At 35.2% G+C, this 16,830-nt stretch overlaps 3 protein-coding genes across 9 annotated transcripts; 2 read left to right on the forward strand and 1 right to left on the reverse strand.

The window, feature by feature from the left end:
* The first annotated feature begins 626 nt into the window (after positions 1-626).
* Positions 627-2,533, forward strand: LOC112708381 (transcription factor FER-LIKE IRON DEFICIENCY-INDUCED TRANSCRIPTION FACTOR). Its single transcript, XM_025760544.3, has 4 exons — positions 627-1,260; positions 1,356-1,559; positions 1,638-1,811; positions 1,901-2,533. The coding sequence occupies exons 1-4, from the start codon at positions 736-738 to the stop codon at positions 2,003-2,005; spliced, it is 1,008 nt and encodes a 335-aa protein (XP_025616329.1). The 5' UTR covers positions 627-735; the 3' UTR covers positions 2,006-2,533.
* A 189-nt stretch (positions 2,534-2,722) lies between these two features.
* LOC112706838 (uncharacterized) lies at positions 2,723-9,002 on the reverse strand. Of its 4 annotated transcripts, none has more exons than XM_072201038.1 (7): positions 8,221-9,002; positions 7,711-7,930; positions 5,033-7,626; positions 4,782-4,835; positions 3,984-4,315; positions 3,431-3,727; positions 2,723-3,152 (listed from the first exon to the last, which is right to left on the reverse strand). In XM_072201038.1, the coding sequence occupies exons 1-5, from the start codon at positions 8,671-8,673 to the stop codon at positions 4,058-4,060; spliced, it is 3,579 nt and encodes a 1,192-aa protein (XP_072057139.1). In that variant the 5' UTR covers positions 8,674-9,002; the 3' UTR covers positions 2,723-3,152; positions 3,431-3,727; positions 3,984-4,057. The 4 variants fall into 4 exon arrangements, with proteins under 4 accessions (XP_072057139.1, XP_029144283.1, XP_025614138.2 ...); XM_029288450.2 differs by having other exon boundaries at positions 2,723-3,163; XM_025758353.3 differs by having other exon boundaries at positions 5,033-7,930; positions 8,221-9,001.
* Positions 9,003-9,664: 662 nt separating this feature from the next.
* Positions 9,665-11,706, forward strand: LOC112706839 (superoxide dismutase [Cu-Zn], chloroplastic). Of its 4 annotated transcripts, none has more exons than XM_025758356.3 (8): positions 9,665-9,990; positions 10,068-10,129; positions 10,204-10,243; positions 10,334-10,429; positions 10,514-10,545; positions 10,625-10,700; positions 10,968-11,021; positions 11,509-11,706. In XM_025758356.3, exons 1-8 carry the CDS (start codon positions 9,801-9,803, stop codon positions 11,532-11,534), a joined length of 576 nt encoding a protein of 191 aa, XP_025614141.1. In that variant the 5' UTR covers positions 9,665-9,800; the 3' UTR covers positions 11,535-11,706. The 4 variants fall into 4 exon arrangements, with proteins under 4 accessions (XP_025614141.1, XP_072057141.1, XP_072057142.1 ...); XM_072201040.1 differs by having other exon boundaries at positions 10,968-11,018; XM_072201041.1 differs by having other exon boundaries at positions 10,204-10,228.
* Positions 11,707-16,830: the final 5,124 nt, after the last annotated feature.

The following is a 16,830-nucleotide window of genomic DNA, read 5'->3' on the forward strand; positions in this document are numbered from 1 at the left end:
AAATTAGTAATATATAATAGATATAATAGATAATAAATAATAAATAATAAATTAATAATTAAAAAGTTTTTATTGATCTAACATTTAATGGATTTTAAGTATTTAGTGTTATCCACTCAATGAATTTTTTTTTTCTTCACACAAATACCCACTACTTTATCCTGCAATAATTTCTAACAAGTAACGTGATCAAACTTACTAACAACTTATATACTACTCTCCATATATCATGTATTTATAGGTCAATCAAATTTTAACCACTCTTAATCTTTGACCACCAGATACCTCCCCATATATATATATATATATATATATATATATATATATATATAACTGCTTCTCTGGATAAGGAGTTTCAAAACTGACTTCTGCATCTCTAATTGAACATATATTTTATTCTTATAGGTATAGTGCTGATTTGGCACTCTTTGTTTATTACCATTATAACTTATATTTCATTTCATGCTTAAAATAAAATACAATTAAACCTCCATACATCTCTATAGCTAATTAACATTCCATAATTTAAAAAGTTAGTAACCTTCATTGCCACTCAAATTAAAGAAACCCAGAATCTTATTCCATTCACACACCACAAATTAACATTATAATAATTATATGGTTATGCCAACTTCTATATATATATGTAACAACCTTTAAACCTGGTCATGTACGTACCTCAGCTCAAAGAAATAAACAGAAATCATTAGATCCTCTAACTCTCACTTAATTACAATGGATGCTCACCAAGAAACACTGATATTCAACAATGATTATGAGGTGCATGATTTCACTGAGGACCCCAACTTTGATCAGCTCATCAATTTAATTAGAGGGGATAATAATAATGAAGATGATGCTGCTGTGTTCTTTAACTATGGTTCAGACATTATCATCAATGATTGCTTCCTTGATGATAATCAGAATCAGAATCATTTACTTCTTCCATATGATGAGATTCATCAGAGCCATAACAACAATAGTAGCAATGAAGTGATGATGAATAATGTGTGTGGTGATGATCCTAGCCCTACTAATCTTATTAGCTCCTTCTCTTGCTTTGATGAAGGGGTGGTTAATAGAGAAAATGAAGGAGAGTATTCTTCTGCAACCACAACTGCAACTGATGAGGCTAATCTTAGTGGTAAACCAAGGCTGAAAGCTGATAGGTCCAAGACTCTCATCTCTGAGAGGAGGAGGAGAAGCAGAATGAAGGAGAAGCTTTATGCACTCCGCTCTTTGGTCCCTAACATAACAAAGGTGTGTCATCAAGTCTCAATCTTTTCTTAAGTTATGTTTGGTTATTGTTTTATATGCTTGTTCCTCAACTCAAATGTGTTACAAACATGTGTCAGATGGATAAGGCATCGATCATTGGAGATGCATTATCGTACGTGCATGAGCTTCAAGCACAAGCTAAGAAGCTAAAGGCAGAGGTTGCAGGACTTGAAGCATCTCTGTTTGTGTCAGAAAATTACAAAGCATCCTTTGATGACAATTACATAAAAACTTTTCAAGTCACACACAATAGCCACCCGATCAACAAGAAGATAGTGCAGGTTTATATGATTTGATTTTCCATAAGTTTCTAGTTAGATTTTGCATGTGACTAACATATTATTATGTGTGCTTTGTAGATAGAGATGGTTCAAGTGGAAGAAAGAGGGTATTATGTGAAGATAGTGTGCAACAAAGGAGGAGGAGTTGCTGCATCACTCTACAGGGCTCTCGAGTCTCTTGTGGGTTTCAGTGTTCGGAATTCAAACTTTGAAACTGTTTGTGACACTATACTACTTACATTTACATTGAATGTGGGTTAATACTCTACTTCACTCTAATGAGTCAACAATTTTCTTAAGAATAATTAATTTAATCACTACTATGTGTTGTTGGAAAACAGGTTAAAGGCTTTGAACCAGAAGTTAACCTGCCAAACTTGAAGCTATGGGTGACAGGCGCTCTTCTCAACCAAGGCTTTGAATTCATGGCAAATTTTCATTATTGACATTTCCCATGTTTTTGACTTCTATGATTCCAAATCAAAACAACTTTTCAAATGTAAGCCTTTATAGTCATCACTCATTAGTGTAACTGCAAGATTAAGTGTTAGTTTGGATTGGTTTTTTTTATCAAAAAAGTATTTTTTTAAAAAATAAAATATTTTTATTTAATTTAAAATTTATTTAGATATTTTTTTAAAAAAAATATTTTTATTAAAAAAATAAATTATTTAAAAAAAATATCTTACTTTTAAAAAAAAGAAATAAAAGACGTTTTTAATATTTAAAATTTTTTTAAAAAAATCTATCTAGATATAAAATGAAAAAAAATATTTTATAAAAAAAATACTTTTTCAAAAACCAATCTAAATTGACCCTGATATGATGGCTCTTATTACCACTCTACCGTTAGTTGCTTCATAACTTCGTTCTATGTAGTTTTGCAATTTCTACATTAAAAAACAGCATAGGAGAATTAAGTTTTTGGACAGGCTTCAGTTGTTTAAGTAATTATAATGTACCATTTCATTTTCTTTTTTGGCTGTTACAACTAATTATTTCAGAAAAGGTATTATAGAAGGCAGCAGAAGCTATTTAAATTTCAACCCATCGAGTTAGAAATAATTCACGTACAAGAGGCACGTAAAACGATATTGTTTGCTTGTTTTCCTCTTTAAGGTTCGTCTTTTTTTTTTTTTTTTTTTTTTTGAGAATGCAGAGCGTAAACCAACGGTGTTTCAACGTTATCTAAATTGCAATACATTAAGTCACCAAAAAAAAAAAAAAATTGCAATACATTATGCGTAAACTGTAAAGCTTTCACGAAGAGCACCACATGCTCCAGTCAAACTATATTTGTGGCATCCTGATTTTCACAACCTTAAACTAAACCTAAACCAATAAGGAGACACATGAATATAATATGGCAGTAAATGGCCAACTTCAACGCCTTAATCACCATGAAAATCAACAAACAGCAATGCGCTCTGTATTTTATTGTTGATCTCCATTCTCCAGCTTCATTAATGAAATGAACAAGGATCGAGGTCTCTGATCATTAGTTGCAATGCTTCATGTTGAAGACTTGAAGTACAAGATCTTTGTTGATGATGCCATCAACCGTTGCATCAAGTACAAATTTGAGGGTATCTCCTGCAATCAACCTTCAGCTCTATAATCAGTTTGTAGCAGATGAAGTTCATTACAAGGAATGTTTAGTGGCATTCACAAGAACGTAAACACGTAGCACGGTTAAAATTGGCATTAATGAGGTCTCTGATAGGCTGAAGCCTCCTATTTACTATTGAAATTTGGGACAATAGTTAGTAAGGAGGTTCAAGAATCAAGAGAATGAAGAGTAAAATACTATTATAACAAATAAATTGAGAAATTAAATATATATAAAAGATAAGATTGCATAAAACAAGTACCATTCGATGGACTGTTCTGATTCCCTGCTTATTGATGCTTATACAGACACCCCCAATGATTGAGTACTCATTTTGCGGAGACACCAATATTTGCGCTGTTCATTTGCATTAATCCACGTGAGATTATATAAGAATGGATGAACAAGCTAGAAAGCCACCCACAGGGATATAAGCATTCTGTAGGTCCAATTCGCAGCACCTAGATGAGAGAGCCTGAATAATGATGTACATACTATGTGTGCAGCTAACAAGTTTCATCCACCTGGACCACACTCATCATCCACAAAGTCTCTTGTCCTGCAAGGACATTTCCATCATAACTTGGTATGCATATCATGTAGCAAGTATATTGTAAAGTATACATGAAATATTAATTCAAGGCACACCAGAATATAAACAATATCCTGGCAAAGTCACAGAAAATAATTTCATTTGAAACAGCAATTAATTTTATCAATGCAAAAACTGCATTAATGGCTTAACATTTGATGCCAAACTCGGTATACTTTGCCCATAAATTTTTCTGTCAGATAAAATGGGAGTTGAACTTCACCTGAGTTTTGGAGAAGCTATGGACATCGTTCCCTTTTCAGTCTAGCAATGTCACCCAAAGATTTTAACAAGCTTTTACTGTGTTTGATAGCCCTCATCATTGATCCCCTTGGACAAGATCTGCAGTACTGTACCCTTGGTAATCCAGGCAGTCATTTCTGGTTGTATTTCAAAGGGGTTAAGAGGATGCTTGTTTCCATTATCAAGCTGCACACCATACACAAATGGTAATTTAAGGGTAAGGAAACTCTCTGGTGGTAAGATCACTTGACATCCAAGGCTGAACTGCAATTTCCGTTCACGATCTGGAACTGACATAGGTAGGCATGATGTCTACAAGGAGAATAATATCGAATTTAGCAGAATGTACAACGATCACAACATAATAATAGAAGTCCAATAAAAATTGCTGGGCAAAGAGGTAATGACAATGCACAACTGGATTTAATCAAACACCATCACCTTATTAATCTAACTCCACCAATGCAGCCTTTCAGGGATAGTATACTAAAAAGAAACAAGTAACTCTAAAGGTTTTCTGGTCCTCTGCTGATTGAATAATGTTTTGGTGGAAGTGTTCCTACCAATTGCAAAAATGAGACTATGGAAAATACTAAATATATCAAGGCCACTGGAATCTGTAACTACACAACAGAAGGTTGTTACCGCCAGTCACTAAACTCATTTCTTGACATATTTCACTCTTATCTACCAAAAGCCTACCATCTAAAATATGCAAAATATTATATAGTTACATTAACGATATCAAGACATGCATACTGAAACGATAAAGACATACCTCAAATTGTATGTTAGGGCATGTTGCTAGGATCACAGGAAATGGAGGTGTAACCTACAGCAATAACATAGATCAGGATCCTGATTTGTAAAATAAGAATTACACCCAAAAAGAGGCTCAGCATGGAGAGAAATTTATCGGAACCAGCATTGATGTTTAAGTATTAATATGCATTAAGTTAAGAGGGGGGAAACAAAAATCAATGATGCTAAGTGAAACTCAAAAATGCTTAAATGAGCAGCAAACCATACCATGAATATTCTCTTAAGCTGTGAGATACCACTGGCAAACTTAACCTTTGGTGTATCTTTCTTATTCCTAGAATTCCTGCAGTGCGGACAGATCATGTAGATAGGCAAGTTGCGGTTCAACATCGAGAATGCAAGATCATCACCATCCATATTAATAGCTTGAAGATCCCTCCCAAATTCTTTTGCATGATTTGGGGCCTTTGCCAACTCAGCTACAGATGCCAAATTGTGTTCATTTGGTGGAATGGAAGTATATATTAGTCCATCTGAAGTCAAATCACCGTTAGCAATCATTTCACTTGATTTAACCACATCTCTTTCCTTATTTATGAAAGCACCATGAATTTCATTTGAGCGTCGATGCACTTTGCCCCAGGAAGCATTCTTGCTGACTTTAGCATGATAAGCCTGATTTCTGCCAGTAGGGTCCATAGAAGAAGATCTGCGAGATTCTTCGGAGAAAGAATATAGAGATCCAAGTTCGGTTAGATGGTCTGCATTTAACAGGAAACGATGACCACGGGGGCACTCATGCTCAAAGCCAACATACACCATCACATTCTTTGCATAAGAATGTGATTGGCTCCTCTCACCACCGTTCATGTGTACAGGCACCACGTTGCTACCTATCTTTAAGAATGGATCACTACCTCTGTTGCTATTATTGCCATTACTATCAACAGGTCCCTGAGTAAATGATATATCTTGAGATTTTTGAGATAACTGATGATCAGTAGCTGTATTAACTCGTTCTGCAATCTGATTACTGGGATTACTTTGCTTTGTACCCTTCTCTGAACCTGATATAGGCAATTTCTTTTGCTGGAGAGGAGGGAATCCTGAATCAGCAGCCACTGATCCAGCAACAACCTCAGAAAAAGGTTTTCTCATTTTGGGCATAGGAATTCCTCTACCAAAACTTATCTTTTTATCATCAGGCTTCATAATTTCTAACGATGTTTTATGATCTTCTGCTCCATTCAGGACAGCTGGATAGGGTTGTCTGACTCCAGTTTTCTTTGCATCTGCAATATGTTCAACCTTGGGTGGCGGAATTACAGAATCTTGCTTTCCTGTGCTCTCTGTCAACCCATTTGGTCTTTTCTGTTTCTCTAGGTATACTGTCCACTTCAAAAGAAACTTTTGAGTGGCACAAAACCCACTCTGAATTAAGCCTTTAGAAGGTTCATAGTATCTTGCACCCCCAATACGAAGCAAACTCCAAGAAGAAGATTGAATAGGTCCCACAGATTTTACTTCTGGTAGTTTGACTGCAGGAAGTAGCTCATCACAGTCAGAAAAGCAAATAGCATCAGCTGATTCAAAATCAAAGGGATCAGGACGTAACTGTCGAGAACGTCCACAAGCACACGCATGAAGGAAAAAATAGCCACTGGAATGTGGCTTGTGTGAATCTCCTGAATCTAAATTACCAATCTCAACATCATGTCTTTGGTGCATGCATGGTTTGCCTGTCAAACTAACAGCATCACACAATTGCCTTCCGGATTTCCAAATGGAAGTGCACTCCTCTTCCAAATTTTTTGCAAAGTGTTGCACTGCAGGTCCTTTGACCATTGCATGAAACGCATGTAAAGCCTTCTCTAAATGGGCTTCATGCTGTGAAGTAGGATAACAAGGAGGTAAGTCCTTTAAATAAATCTCCTTTGCAGTTGGAATGGCTTTTTGGCACCATGAAGTCGAAAATTTAGTGTTCAGCCCTCTACCACTTTGCAACCAAGATACTGCAACATCAAAAGTATTTGTGCCCTTCAAAGATCCTTCTGCCGCTGGTAAGGCAGTGTTCCTTTGACGGGGTTTTCTTTTAATCATTTCCAATTCATCCAAGCAACCCCCTTTTGCACAGAGAACTCTGCTCAAAATATGATTACTAGAAGTTAACCAAACTTCAAAATTTGGAAGATCCGGAGTAGTGTATGTTTTCCCTGATGCAGCTGAGGCAGCAGCTGCAGCAGCAGCGACTGCAACCATACCAACACCTGCAGCTGAGCCACTGTTGGTATTGACTGGTCCCCCTCTCCCTCTCAAAATATCAGCTTGCCTGTAAATGAACTCTTTAAGAGATATTAAATCTTCTTTGCTTGAACTTTGCCCATGGGTTTCCAACAGGAGGGAATCGGATGTTGCTTTCCCATTTAACACATCTTCAACAAGTCCACTGGCAAAGTCAAGAGATTCACCTTTTTTATTAGAAAACTGATCTAACAATATAACTGCTCTCGATGCATCAAGTGAGAACAAAGGTGCAGAGACTGGGGTAGCCCCTCTCACACCAGAATGATTTATTTCAGAACCTGACAAGGTACGGCATTTCTTAATCAGAAAACGAATTTGTGCTTCAAGTGAAGACTGTAGTTTCTTCCTAAATCCACCTTCAGATCGACTTGCAGGGCGTGCCAGCACAACTACTGAACCAGAACCTTTTGCAGGCAAGTTTGTTTTGGCCACTGTATTCAAACTTGAAGACTGACTAAGAGAAGAGGCATCAGAAGTGTCCTCCCCATTTGTGCTTGAATTGGATAAACTAGAGAAATCATCCACAAATACAAACAGTATGACAGGTATGCACTGTCCTGGAAACAAAGAAGGATAAGAACCTAATCCTGACATGAGAGATATGGCCGAAGCATTGCGACTCAAGTTACCACCACCTCTACCTGGAGAAGAAGAACTGTTTCCCGACGTGGAAGGTTGCAAAGGGGATGACATCGAATGTGAGCGGGACGGTAATGGCGGCGTAGTAGCCTGCGATAGTGTAGCTTGGGATCTTACGAACGGAACCATAGCATGCTTGGCTGCTTGTAGTACACGAAAATTCCTCAAAATCTTAGTATTAAAATGTGACCCCTCCTGAATATATACGATAACATGGCAAACCTGCATTTCTAGATTGTTAATTAAAACAACTCTGCACAACTTCAAATATTATCATCTAAATCTCATCCGTACCAATTTCTTAAGCTCACAACTCCAATCGATAACAGTATAACTATAATTGAAAAACCCTACTCTAATTCTTCAAGTTTGGAACGCTCAACACCATGGCAAATTCACTTCTTTAAAGTTTTGAAACAACAATAGGATTAGATTAGGAAAACAAAATTCATTTAACATTAGTGTTGTAGCATTTGCAAATAAGATACTTGGAGAGAATCAAAATGTCTTACAGAGAACATGAAAAGCGTTCCCTGGAGGTCGCCGAACTCGTGCTCCTCCGCAACAGAATCAAATCCCAGCGCGGGGTCTTCGAATCCATGAATCACGGGACAGCGCGTGGAGCAGAACTGCAGGAACAAAATCCCGTTATCGCGGTCGCGGAAATAACTGATTCTCCTGCTTTCAAACCACTCCCTGGCGTCGTCATCGTGGAGGAGCAGCGGCTCGTCGAGGCTGCCGGAGCCGAAGACGTTAGAGTCGACGAGGCGGTTGAGGAGTTGGGCGGAGTCATCGTGGCGGCGGGCGATGACGCCGACGACGACGACTCCGTCGGAGCGAGGGGGAGCTGGAGGTTGGTGGTCGGAGGAGGAAGGCGGAGGCAGCGGCGGCGGTGAAGGGGAATGAGGAGGGCGGATGAGAACACGAACTGGAGAGGGAGAAGGGTTCCGTTTTCGCGCTTCCATAGCGTGGTTCTTCAAGATTGGGAGCTTCGGCAATGCTCTTCTTCCTTTAACATCTTCATCTTCATCTTCATCCCCCTAATTATTTTGTTTTGATTTATAATTGTTTTGGGGAGCTTGATTGATATGTTCCAGTTCGCTAATCACTGTTCACTACTTTTCTTTCTACCCCTTTTGTAACGTGGACTTCTTATTAGTTCGTGTACGGTCTCAACGATTCAACTCAAAACTTCAGGTTTTATTACTAAAATTGCACTACACTTTAAATTTATTGAAAATTTATAACGTGTATGTTTAAATTTTTGTTGTTCATCAAAATTAAAGTAAACAAAAACTTTTTTCAGAACATCTTAAACTTTTGTTTTTCGTTTTGTAAGATGCAAGCTAAAGTGCTAAATATTAAAAATGCGTTAAAACTTCGAAAGTAATTTGAAATTGATTTTAAAATTAAATAATGGGTAGTGCTAGAGAGCCAATGGCCTAAGTGTATAATGTGTACAATGGGCTAAATCACTATCCAGAATAACCATCGAATACCAGGAATAATAAACATCTCATGTCATAAAATCACTCATCCTAAAAACTCAAGTTAATTTTGAAATTCACCAAGGATCGAACCCTTGACCTTTCGGATCTAGAACTCTAATATCATGTCATAACCCACTCATCCCAAAAGCATAACCTGACAGGACAATATAACACTAATGATCATATCTCTAATACTTCCTAAACCTCTATTGTACACATTGTACGCTTAGACCGTTGGCTCCCTATATTTTTCCTTAAATAATATATTATTAATATAAAAAAAATTATACTTATCTTATATTATCATATAAATAAAAATTACAAATCTTTTAACTCAATATTTAAAAAATGGTTTAAACGAATCTTATTAAAAATATTAAAATCAATCTATTTAAAATAGTTGTTCAAAAATTATATTATAGTATAGACTAAAAATAAAATAACTTTTAATAGAAAGAGAGAAAATGTTTTCAAAATATTTAATTTGATTTTGAAGGAAAAAGTGAAAGGAAATGAAGAGCACGTGGAATGTGTGGCATGTGGATTGAAGAAGATAAAGAAACTTCTCCGCCATTGACTCACTCTTCTCCTCCAATCACACAATGCAAGAGGCTGCATTGGCCGCCATGGCCGCCCACACTGTTCTCTCAGCTGCTTCCTCCCCACTCCAGCTTCCTCTCTTTCCTACCAACTCCATCACCGCCATCGCCGCCAACACCAAGAAAGCCGTCGCCGTCCTCAGGGGCACTTCCCCCGTCGAAGGCATCGTCACCCTCACTCAACAACTCAATGGTATTCCTTCCTTTCTTCTACGCAATCATAATTGATAACAATAAATTCGATGAATCCTGCAACTTCCTTTCTTGTAGGTTCAACAACTGTTAATGTCCGTGTTACTGGCCTTACTCCTGGGCCTCATGGTTTTCACCTAGTGAGTCTTCTCTCTTAGTCTTTAGGGTTTTTGCTTGCAAGTCCTTTAATTGAAGTCATTTTCATTTGTTGCAGCATGAGTATGGTGATACCACCAAAGGTTGTGTATCAACTGGTATTGCCGTTGTTTTCCCCTTCTATTTTTTGCTATGTGGTTCTTATTTGATGAATTTTTAAGTGTTTGCTTCTTCAATGGCATATTTAGGACCACATTTTAATCCTAATAAGATGAAACATGGTGCTCCGGGAGATCAAATTCGCCATGCGGGTGACCTGGGAAACATAGTTGCTAATGCAGATGGTAATCCATCTTTCTCTTATCTTTCGTCTTTGCTTGCTTTGGACTGATTTTTGAATCAATCTGTACATCATGTTTGAAATGCAGGAGTTGCAGAAGCAACAATTGTCGACAATCAGGTGCCTTCTTTCGTTCAGTTTCATTTCCGTCTGTTAATTTGAATTCCCAATCATTTTTGTGTTTCTTTTCTCTGTGTAGATACCACTGATTGGCCCCAATTCAGTAGTTGGAAGAGCCTTGGTGGTTCATGAGCTTGAGGATGACCTTGGAAAAGGTTAGCATTTCCTTGTTATACATTTTTATATACATCTCTGCCTTACAACTCTTGCTGCTGCACAAGAAATTTCTTAAAAGCTTCTTCACTGTTGTCTGATCCAAGTAAACCTTAGATGAAAATGGAATTGGCTTATTCTCTTCGTGCTAATGTTTTTTATGTTGCCATGTAACTGTGGACTTACATCATGACTTCCTTGCTTACTCATAACTAGAGCATTATTTACTTTAGTCTAATTTGCATTTTACTTTACTTATGCTTTTGCAGGTGGGAAGGAACTCAGCTTGAGCACTGGAAATGCTGGTGGAAGATTGGCATGTGGTATGAAGAATTTTATGAACCTTTTCAAATACATCAATCAATCCATTCCATCTGATTATATAGTTTGATGCACTTTTAGCTTTGTTGTCGAAAGATGAAGGATTCTCAATATCTGTGATTAATTGCGTTTCTTTGATAAAATCCCCATTGGTCCATATACATAATCAACTAATCATGTTAAACTAAGTTTCACTTGTAACATAAGATTTTTGTATGTATGATTCAGGTTTTGCTGACCAGTGTCTCCATTGTTCTAAGAGTACTAGTTAAAGATACTAAAAAAGAGTATATTTTCAGAAGTTTTTTCTTTTTTTGCCTTTTTCCAATGCATTGAAGACTTATCTATTTCACATCTCCAACATGAAGCTTCCTTTTTTTTTAATCCTCAATCAGTGCTCTTTTAATTTCACAATGTTCACAGTACTTATACTTCAATATATCTGTATCATAAACCTGATGTTTGTGTCTTTTGCTTCCTTGTTTTCAGGGGTTGTTGGTCTGACTCCAGAGTGAATGCAACTCTATGTTAGCATATCAGTTATTAGCGTTGTTGAATTATCCATGTAAACTATGAAACATGAATGCATGATGTCCTTCCAAAACAAGAATCCAAGAGACTCCGCATACTATATTATGTAGCTCTTTTTATTAGCCTGCTTGAAATGGATTCTTAGATAGTCCGTTACTCCCGTATTTATTATAATAGGATTGAATAATATTACTCCATCTTTTTTACTTTTTAAAAATGGTAGCATTTATGTTTGGTAAATCAAATTAAAAACAGTTTTTAATAAATACAAGCAAAAACAATTGTATTTAATAAAATAACTTTTAAAATTTAAAAATACGATAATAGATATAAATATAAACATTAAATTTAAAAATTAGTTAACATATGAGATTATATTAGACTTTTAAATTTTGAAAAGCTCTATTTTAGGTGCTTTCAAAAGTACTCTAATCTTTTAAAAACTGCAAATACAAATACATGAACATAATTTTTTTTATTTACTAAATACTAAATGAGGAACTTGAATTTTTAAAAAGTATAAGCACTTTTTTAAAAAATTTTACCAAACCAAATTTAATTGTATTGAGGTATAAGCTGGATAGAATTTGGTATCAAGATATATTGATGAATTATGTTATACCAAATATTATTGAAGTAGGATATGAAAGGCCCAACAATGGTAATAAGGAGTGGGTAGAGTAACAAGCAGGCCTCAACCAAACTAATACTGAGCCTAAGCCCTTAAGAAAGTTTCTATGTTAGTATCTTATGTGGATTTCTCTTTCAAAAAAACAGAATCTTATGTGGATTTGAAAGGTTCAGGTAACTCCTGACAAAAAAAGTTTTTTTTTTTTTAATTTCATTATTCATATGTATAAGTATACAACTATAAATACAATTGTACAGTAAGTTCAGCACCAATGAATTATAACTTAAATAACATAATTTTTTTATACTCACAAAAAAATTTAGCATGACAGCAATGCACTATAAAATGATTCATATGAATTTATGTATGAAATGAGTGGAGTAAGGATGGATTTTGGCACTATCTGACCTCATCTTGTCCTATCTTATTTTACTCAATATTAATCACACTCTTATCTGCGGTATTGACAACCTGCTCTCGTGCGAGGCGGAACGGATACCCTCGAGTTTGGATAGTGTTGCTGATGTATGTAGATACTATATTGTCTAAGACAGGTATCTAACTTTTAAGAAACTCAACTTAGCTAACCCCCTTATCCGTTATGAATAATACATCAAAGCTACTTTCTCAATATGCAACCTGTCTCTAGTTAGAGGTTGGGCTTAGAATGGAAGCAACAACCAATAATTAGGTATTCAACAGAGTGACTACACTCTACCATACTATCCAATTAAAAAAAGGTATAACCATGTCATCACGAACCAAATTTAAATATTAATTTGTTAAAAGCAACGATAAATATACTTGCATTGCACACTCTTGCACTCACAATAATACACATTGAGGTAATTAGATCCTCCAAGTAGGAAAGAAACAAACAAGTTCATGTGATAAGGGCCACCCTAAGATGCTAATACACGTGTATGATTCTTAACTAGCTACAGCAATAAAATAAAGTGCACACGTTGCAAATTAATATTAAGCATTTGCATGACGGCATATCTAAGTAGATGGTTAGCATTTGCAGTTAGAGGATGTGGTGGAATTTTGATGCCAAATTCAAACTAGTTTTTATTTTTCGTCACGAGGTTGGCGTGAGAATTGAAATTAAAGAGAAATGTATAGTAGGGAGCATATGTAGTGAAACATGAAATATATATGCATATAGATATAGTTTTGCGGAAGCAGTAAACTTAAGAAAAGGTAGATGAGGCAGCAAGTCATTTTAGTTGAGATACAAGATTGTTTTTTGCTGAGCCGTGACCATACCAACTTTAATTTGTCTCCACTCTCTCCAAACTTGTCGATCCACTCAACTAAGTTAACCATTTAAGTGGCACTCCAACGTATACATCACTAAAGCTAGCTACCATCATCTTATATTATTGTTGTTACTATACTCTTATAACCTCCACATTTAATCCAACACTGAATTTACTCAATTTACCAGAGACATCCAGAGTTTCTTCATTAATTTATTTGTTCATGTTATATATATATTTGCTTTAATTGTTAACTGTTGAGCGCCAAACTACCTTAACTGGTTGTGTATGTGACAAAATAAATGAAAAGATCATATCATATAATTAATGAGTGAGTTTTACAATTATGTATGTATTATAAATTTAGTTGTAATATCACATTAATAAAATAATTATATTTTACATTAATTTAAAATCTTTTATATTATTAGTACATTAAAATTAAATTCGTTTATTATATGTATATAAATCATTATATAAATGTAAAAAGGTACTCGTGTCAGTTGTGTGTGAATAAACATTTTTTTTTTATCATGATGAGATTTTAAATATATTATTTTTACATTGTAATACACATAAACAAAGGGAAAGGAAATGCAAAGTGCGAAAGCCATAGAAAATCAAGAAACCAAATTAAATATATAAAATAGAAGGATTTTATAATTGATATTATCAACTATATTATAAATACACAAAAATCAGTTGAGTTTATTTATATTCTAATACACAAAAATTAGTCAATAGTGCTGCGTTTATTTCTAAGAATATAATAAGATAAAATACTGAAAATAAGACTTAAAGAATAGAGATATAAAATTTTGTATTCTTATATTTTATTTGGTGATAAATTATAATAAATTATAAAAATTTAATTTATTTTCATTTTTTTTCATTCAAAAAATAGACGAAAAATATAATAATAAAAAATATAATTATAAAAAATTAACAAAAATAATAAAAAATAAAAAATAATTTGTGTCTCTTGTTAGTGTTTCTGTGTCCTTTCTGTCAGAATTGACACAAAATATATTAAATCAGTATCTTTAGACATATTATTTATGTCTATGTCTTTTCTGTCAAATACGATTTTGTATTTATGTATTCCTGTTTTAGTGTCATGTCTTTGTAAACAAACACAATTTAAATTATCAATTAATATAAAATATATGTTAAAATATAAAATATATATTAAAAATAAATTAATTAATATATATATATTTATATATAAATACATAATGATTGATTTAATAGTTGATTTTTTTATGTGGATGTAGATAATATTTTTTATAATTATAATGTTAACATCGTTACTTTCATTTAGAAAATCTTTTACTTGTAAATTCACAGGCAACTAGAAGAGGTTATGAAATTTCACAAACCATTTTATTATCAATATATAGAGATTACATGTGTACCTTTTTTTGGTTCTTTTTATTTTCTTCTAGCTTTATAATATTGTTTTAGGCATATTATGAGATAATATTCCATGGACGTACGTAGGTAAATTTTAGAATGTTAAATTTAACAGTATTTGTAAAATTTTTTTAGAGTATTTAAGAATGTTTTAGATGGTTTCGGAACGTTTTACAATGTCCTAGAAAGTCCCAGAATATCCTAAAAGGTTCTAGAAGATTCTAAAAAATCATAAAATATTCTAGAAGAGTGTGAATGTATATAGAAGTATGAAAAGTAGTATGGAACAATCTAGAAGTATTTAGAAAGTAGTGGTAGGATAGATATTTGTAAAGAAAGTTCTAGATGATTAATTTAGACCGTTGATTAGATTTAATCCTAACCATCCATTGAGGAGGTGGATGGCTATAAATAGGAGGTGAGAGTTAGTGTGAGTCATGTATGAATCATTTGTAACAAACACTTGAGCAATAAAGTGTTCTTCCACCAAAGCTTCCTTTCTCTGCTTTCTTGCTAAGTATTGAGGCTTAGGCTGACTTGGTCTTAACTCAAGAGTTTGAGTAAGTCTGAGTGCTGGCACGGTAGCGTTGAAGTGTGTCCAAGACTATGACAATTTGGCATCAGAGCAAGGTTCGAGAGGGAGCACAAGTCGCTTATGGGTATGGCTTCTAGTATCACCATGGAGCATGTTGAGTCTCAAATGGGAAGGAATGTTATTCCTTCTCAATGGGGAGGCAAGAAGGTCCGTTCTTCAAGTGAGCCTAGAGGTAAGGACTCTAACTTCTTAGAAGAGAGACTTTCTGTGTTGGAGAATGTTCTATCCTCTATGGATAAGCGTTTCCAAAGAATAGAACATGATAAGGAGACCCTCGAGGCTCACGTGTTAGGAGAACTAGATGCTTTCAAAGAAAGCATGCTCCAAATCGAAGATAAACTTGAGAATTTCTTAAAGTTATTTGAAGAAGTTCGAGTTTAGTTCGAGGAGGCAAAATCTCGACCAACCATTATAAGGGAGACAACAAAGATTGATCTTCCCAAGTTAAAGGAGTTCAAGGGTGTAAGAGACGCTCGCGAGGTGGTGAACTTCCTATGGCAAATGGAGAGGTACTTCGAAGGCCAAGGGGTGGTCGAAGAAGCAATAAAAGTACGCACTGCAGCTCTCTACCTTTCTGATAATGCTACTTTGTGGTGGAGGAGAAAGTGCGTAGATATGGAAAAAGGGTACTTGCAACATAGCCACATGGAAAGATTTCAAAAGGAAGTTGAAAAGACAATTTTTCCCTGAGAATGTGGTTTATGAAGCAAGGAAGAAGTTGAGGGAGTTGAAGCACAAGAGTACGATTAGCGACTACGTAAAGGAGTTCACTACTCTCACGCTTCAAATCCCCAACTTAGTATCAGAGGATGCGTTGTTCTTCTTCATTGATGGACTCCAACATTGGGCAAAGCAAGAACTACAAAGATGGAATGTTAAGGATGTCAATGAGGCCATTGTGGTGGCCGAATCACTCACTGAGTATCATAGGGGAGAGTCTAAACTCAAGTCTTCCACTAAGCCTAGTTCTGCTAAAGGTGGGGGAGATAAGGGAAAGAGTTTCTCAACCAAGAAGGAAGGAAAATACTCTTCAAAGAAAGAGTACGAAGAAAAGAAGAAGGCTTTCGTGCCCAAAGGAGGATGCTTCGTGTGCAAAGGACCACACCAAATGAAGGATTGTCCCAAGCTAGGGACTTTGGCATCTATCGCCGAGGAACGAGAAGTCCAAACTCAAGTAACTGAGTGTGTTGGATCTATCCAACACATAAATGCTGTTAAGGGCAAAGAGGCAAGCACTGTAGAAAAGAAAGGCTTGATGTATCTCAAAATCTTTATCAATGAAAAACCTGTCATGGCTATGATCGACATTGGTGCTACACACAACTTTATCACGCCTAATGAAGCAAAGAGGTTTGGGTTGAAGATCATAAAAAAGAATG

This window comes from Arachis hypogaea, chromosome 8, assembly GCF_003086295.3.
Source record: "Arachis hypogaea cultivar Tifrunner chromosome 8, arahy.Tifrunner.gnm2.J5K5, whole genome shotgun sequence".
Lineage (NCBI taxonomy): Eukaryota > Viridiplantae > Streptophyta > Magnoliopsida > Fabales > Fabaceae > Arachis > Arachis hypogaea.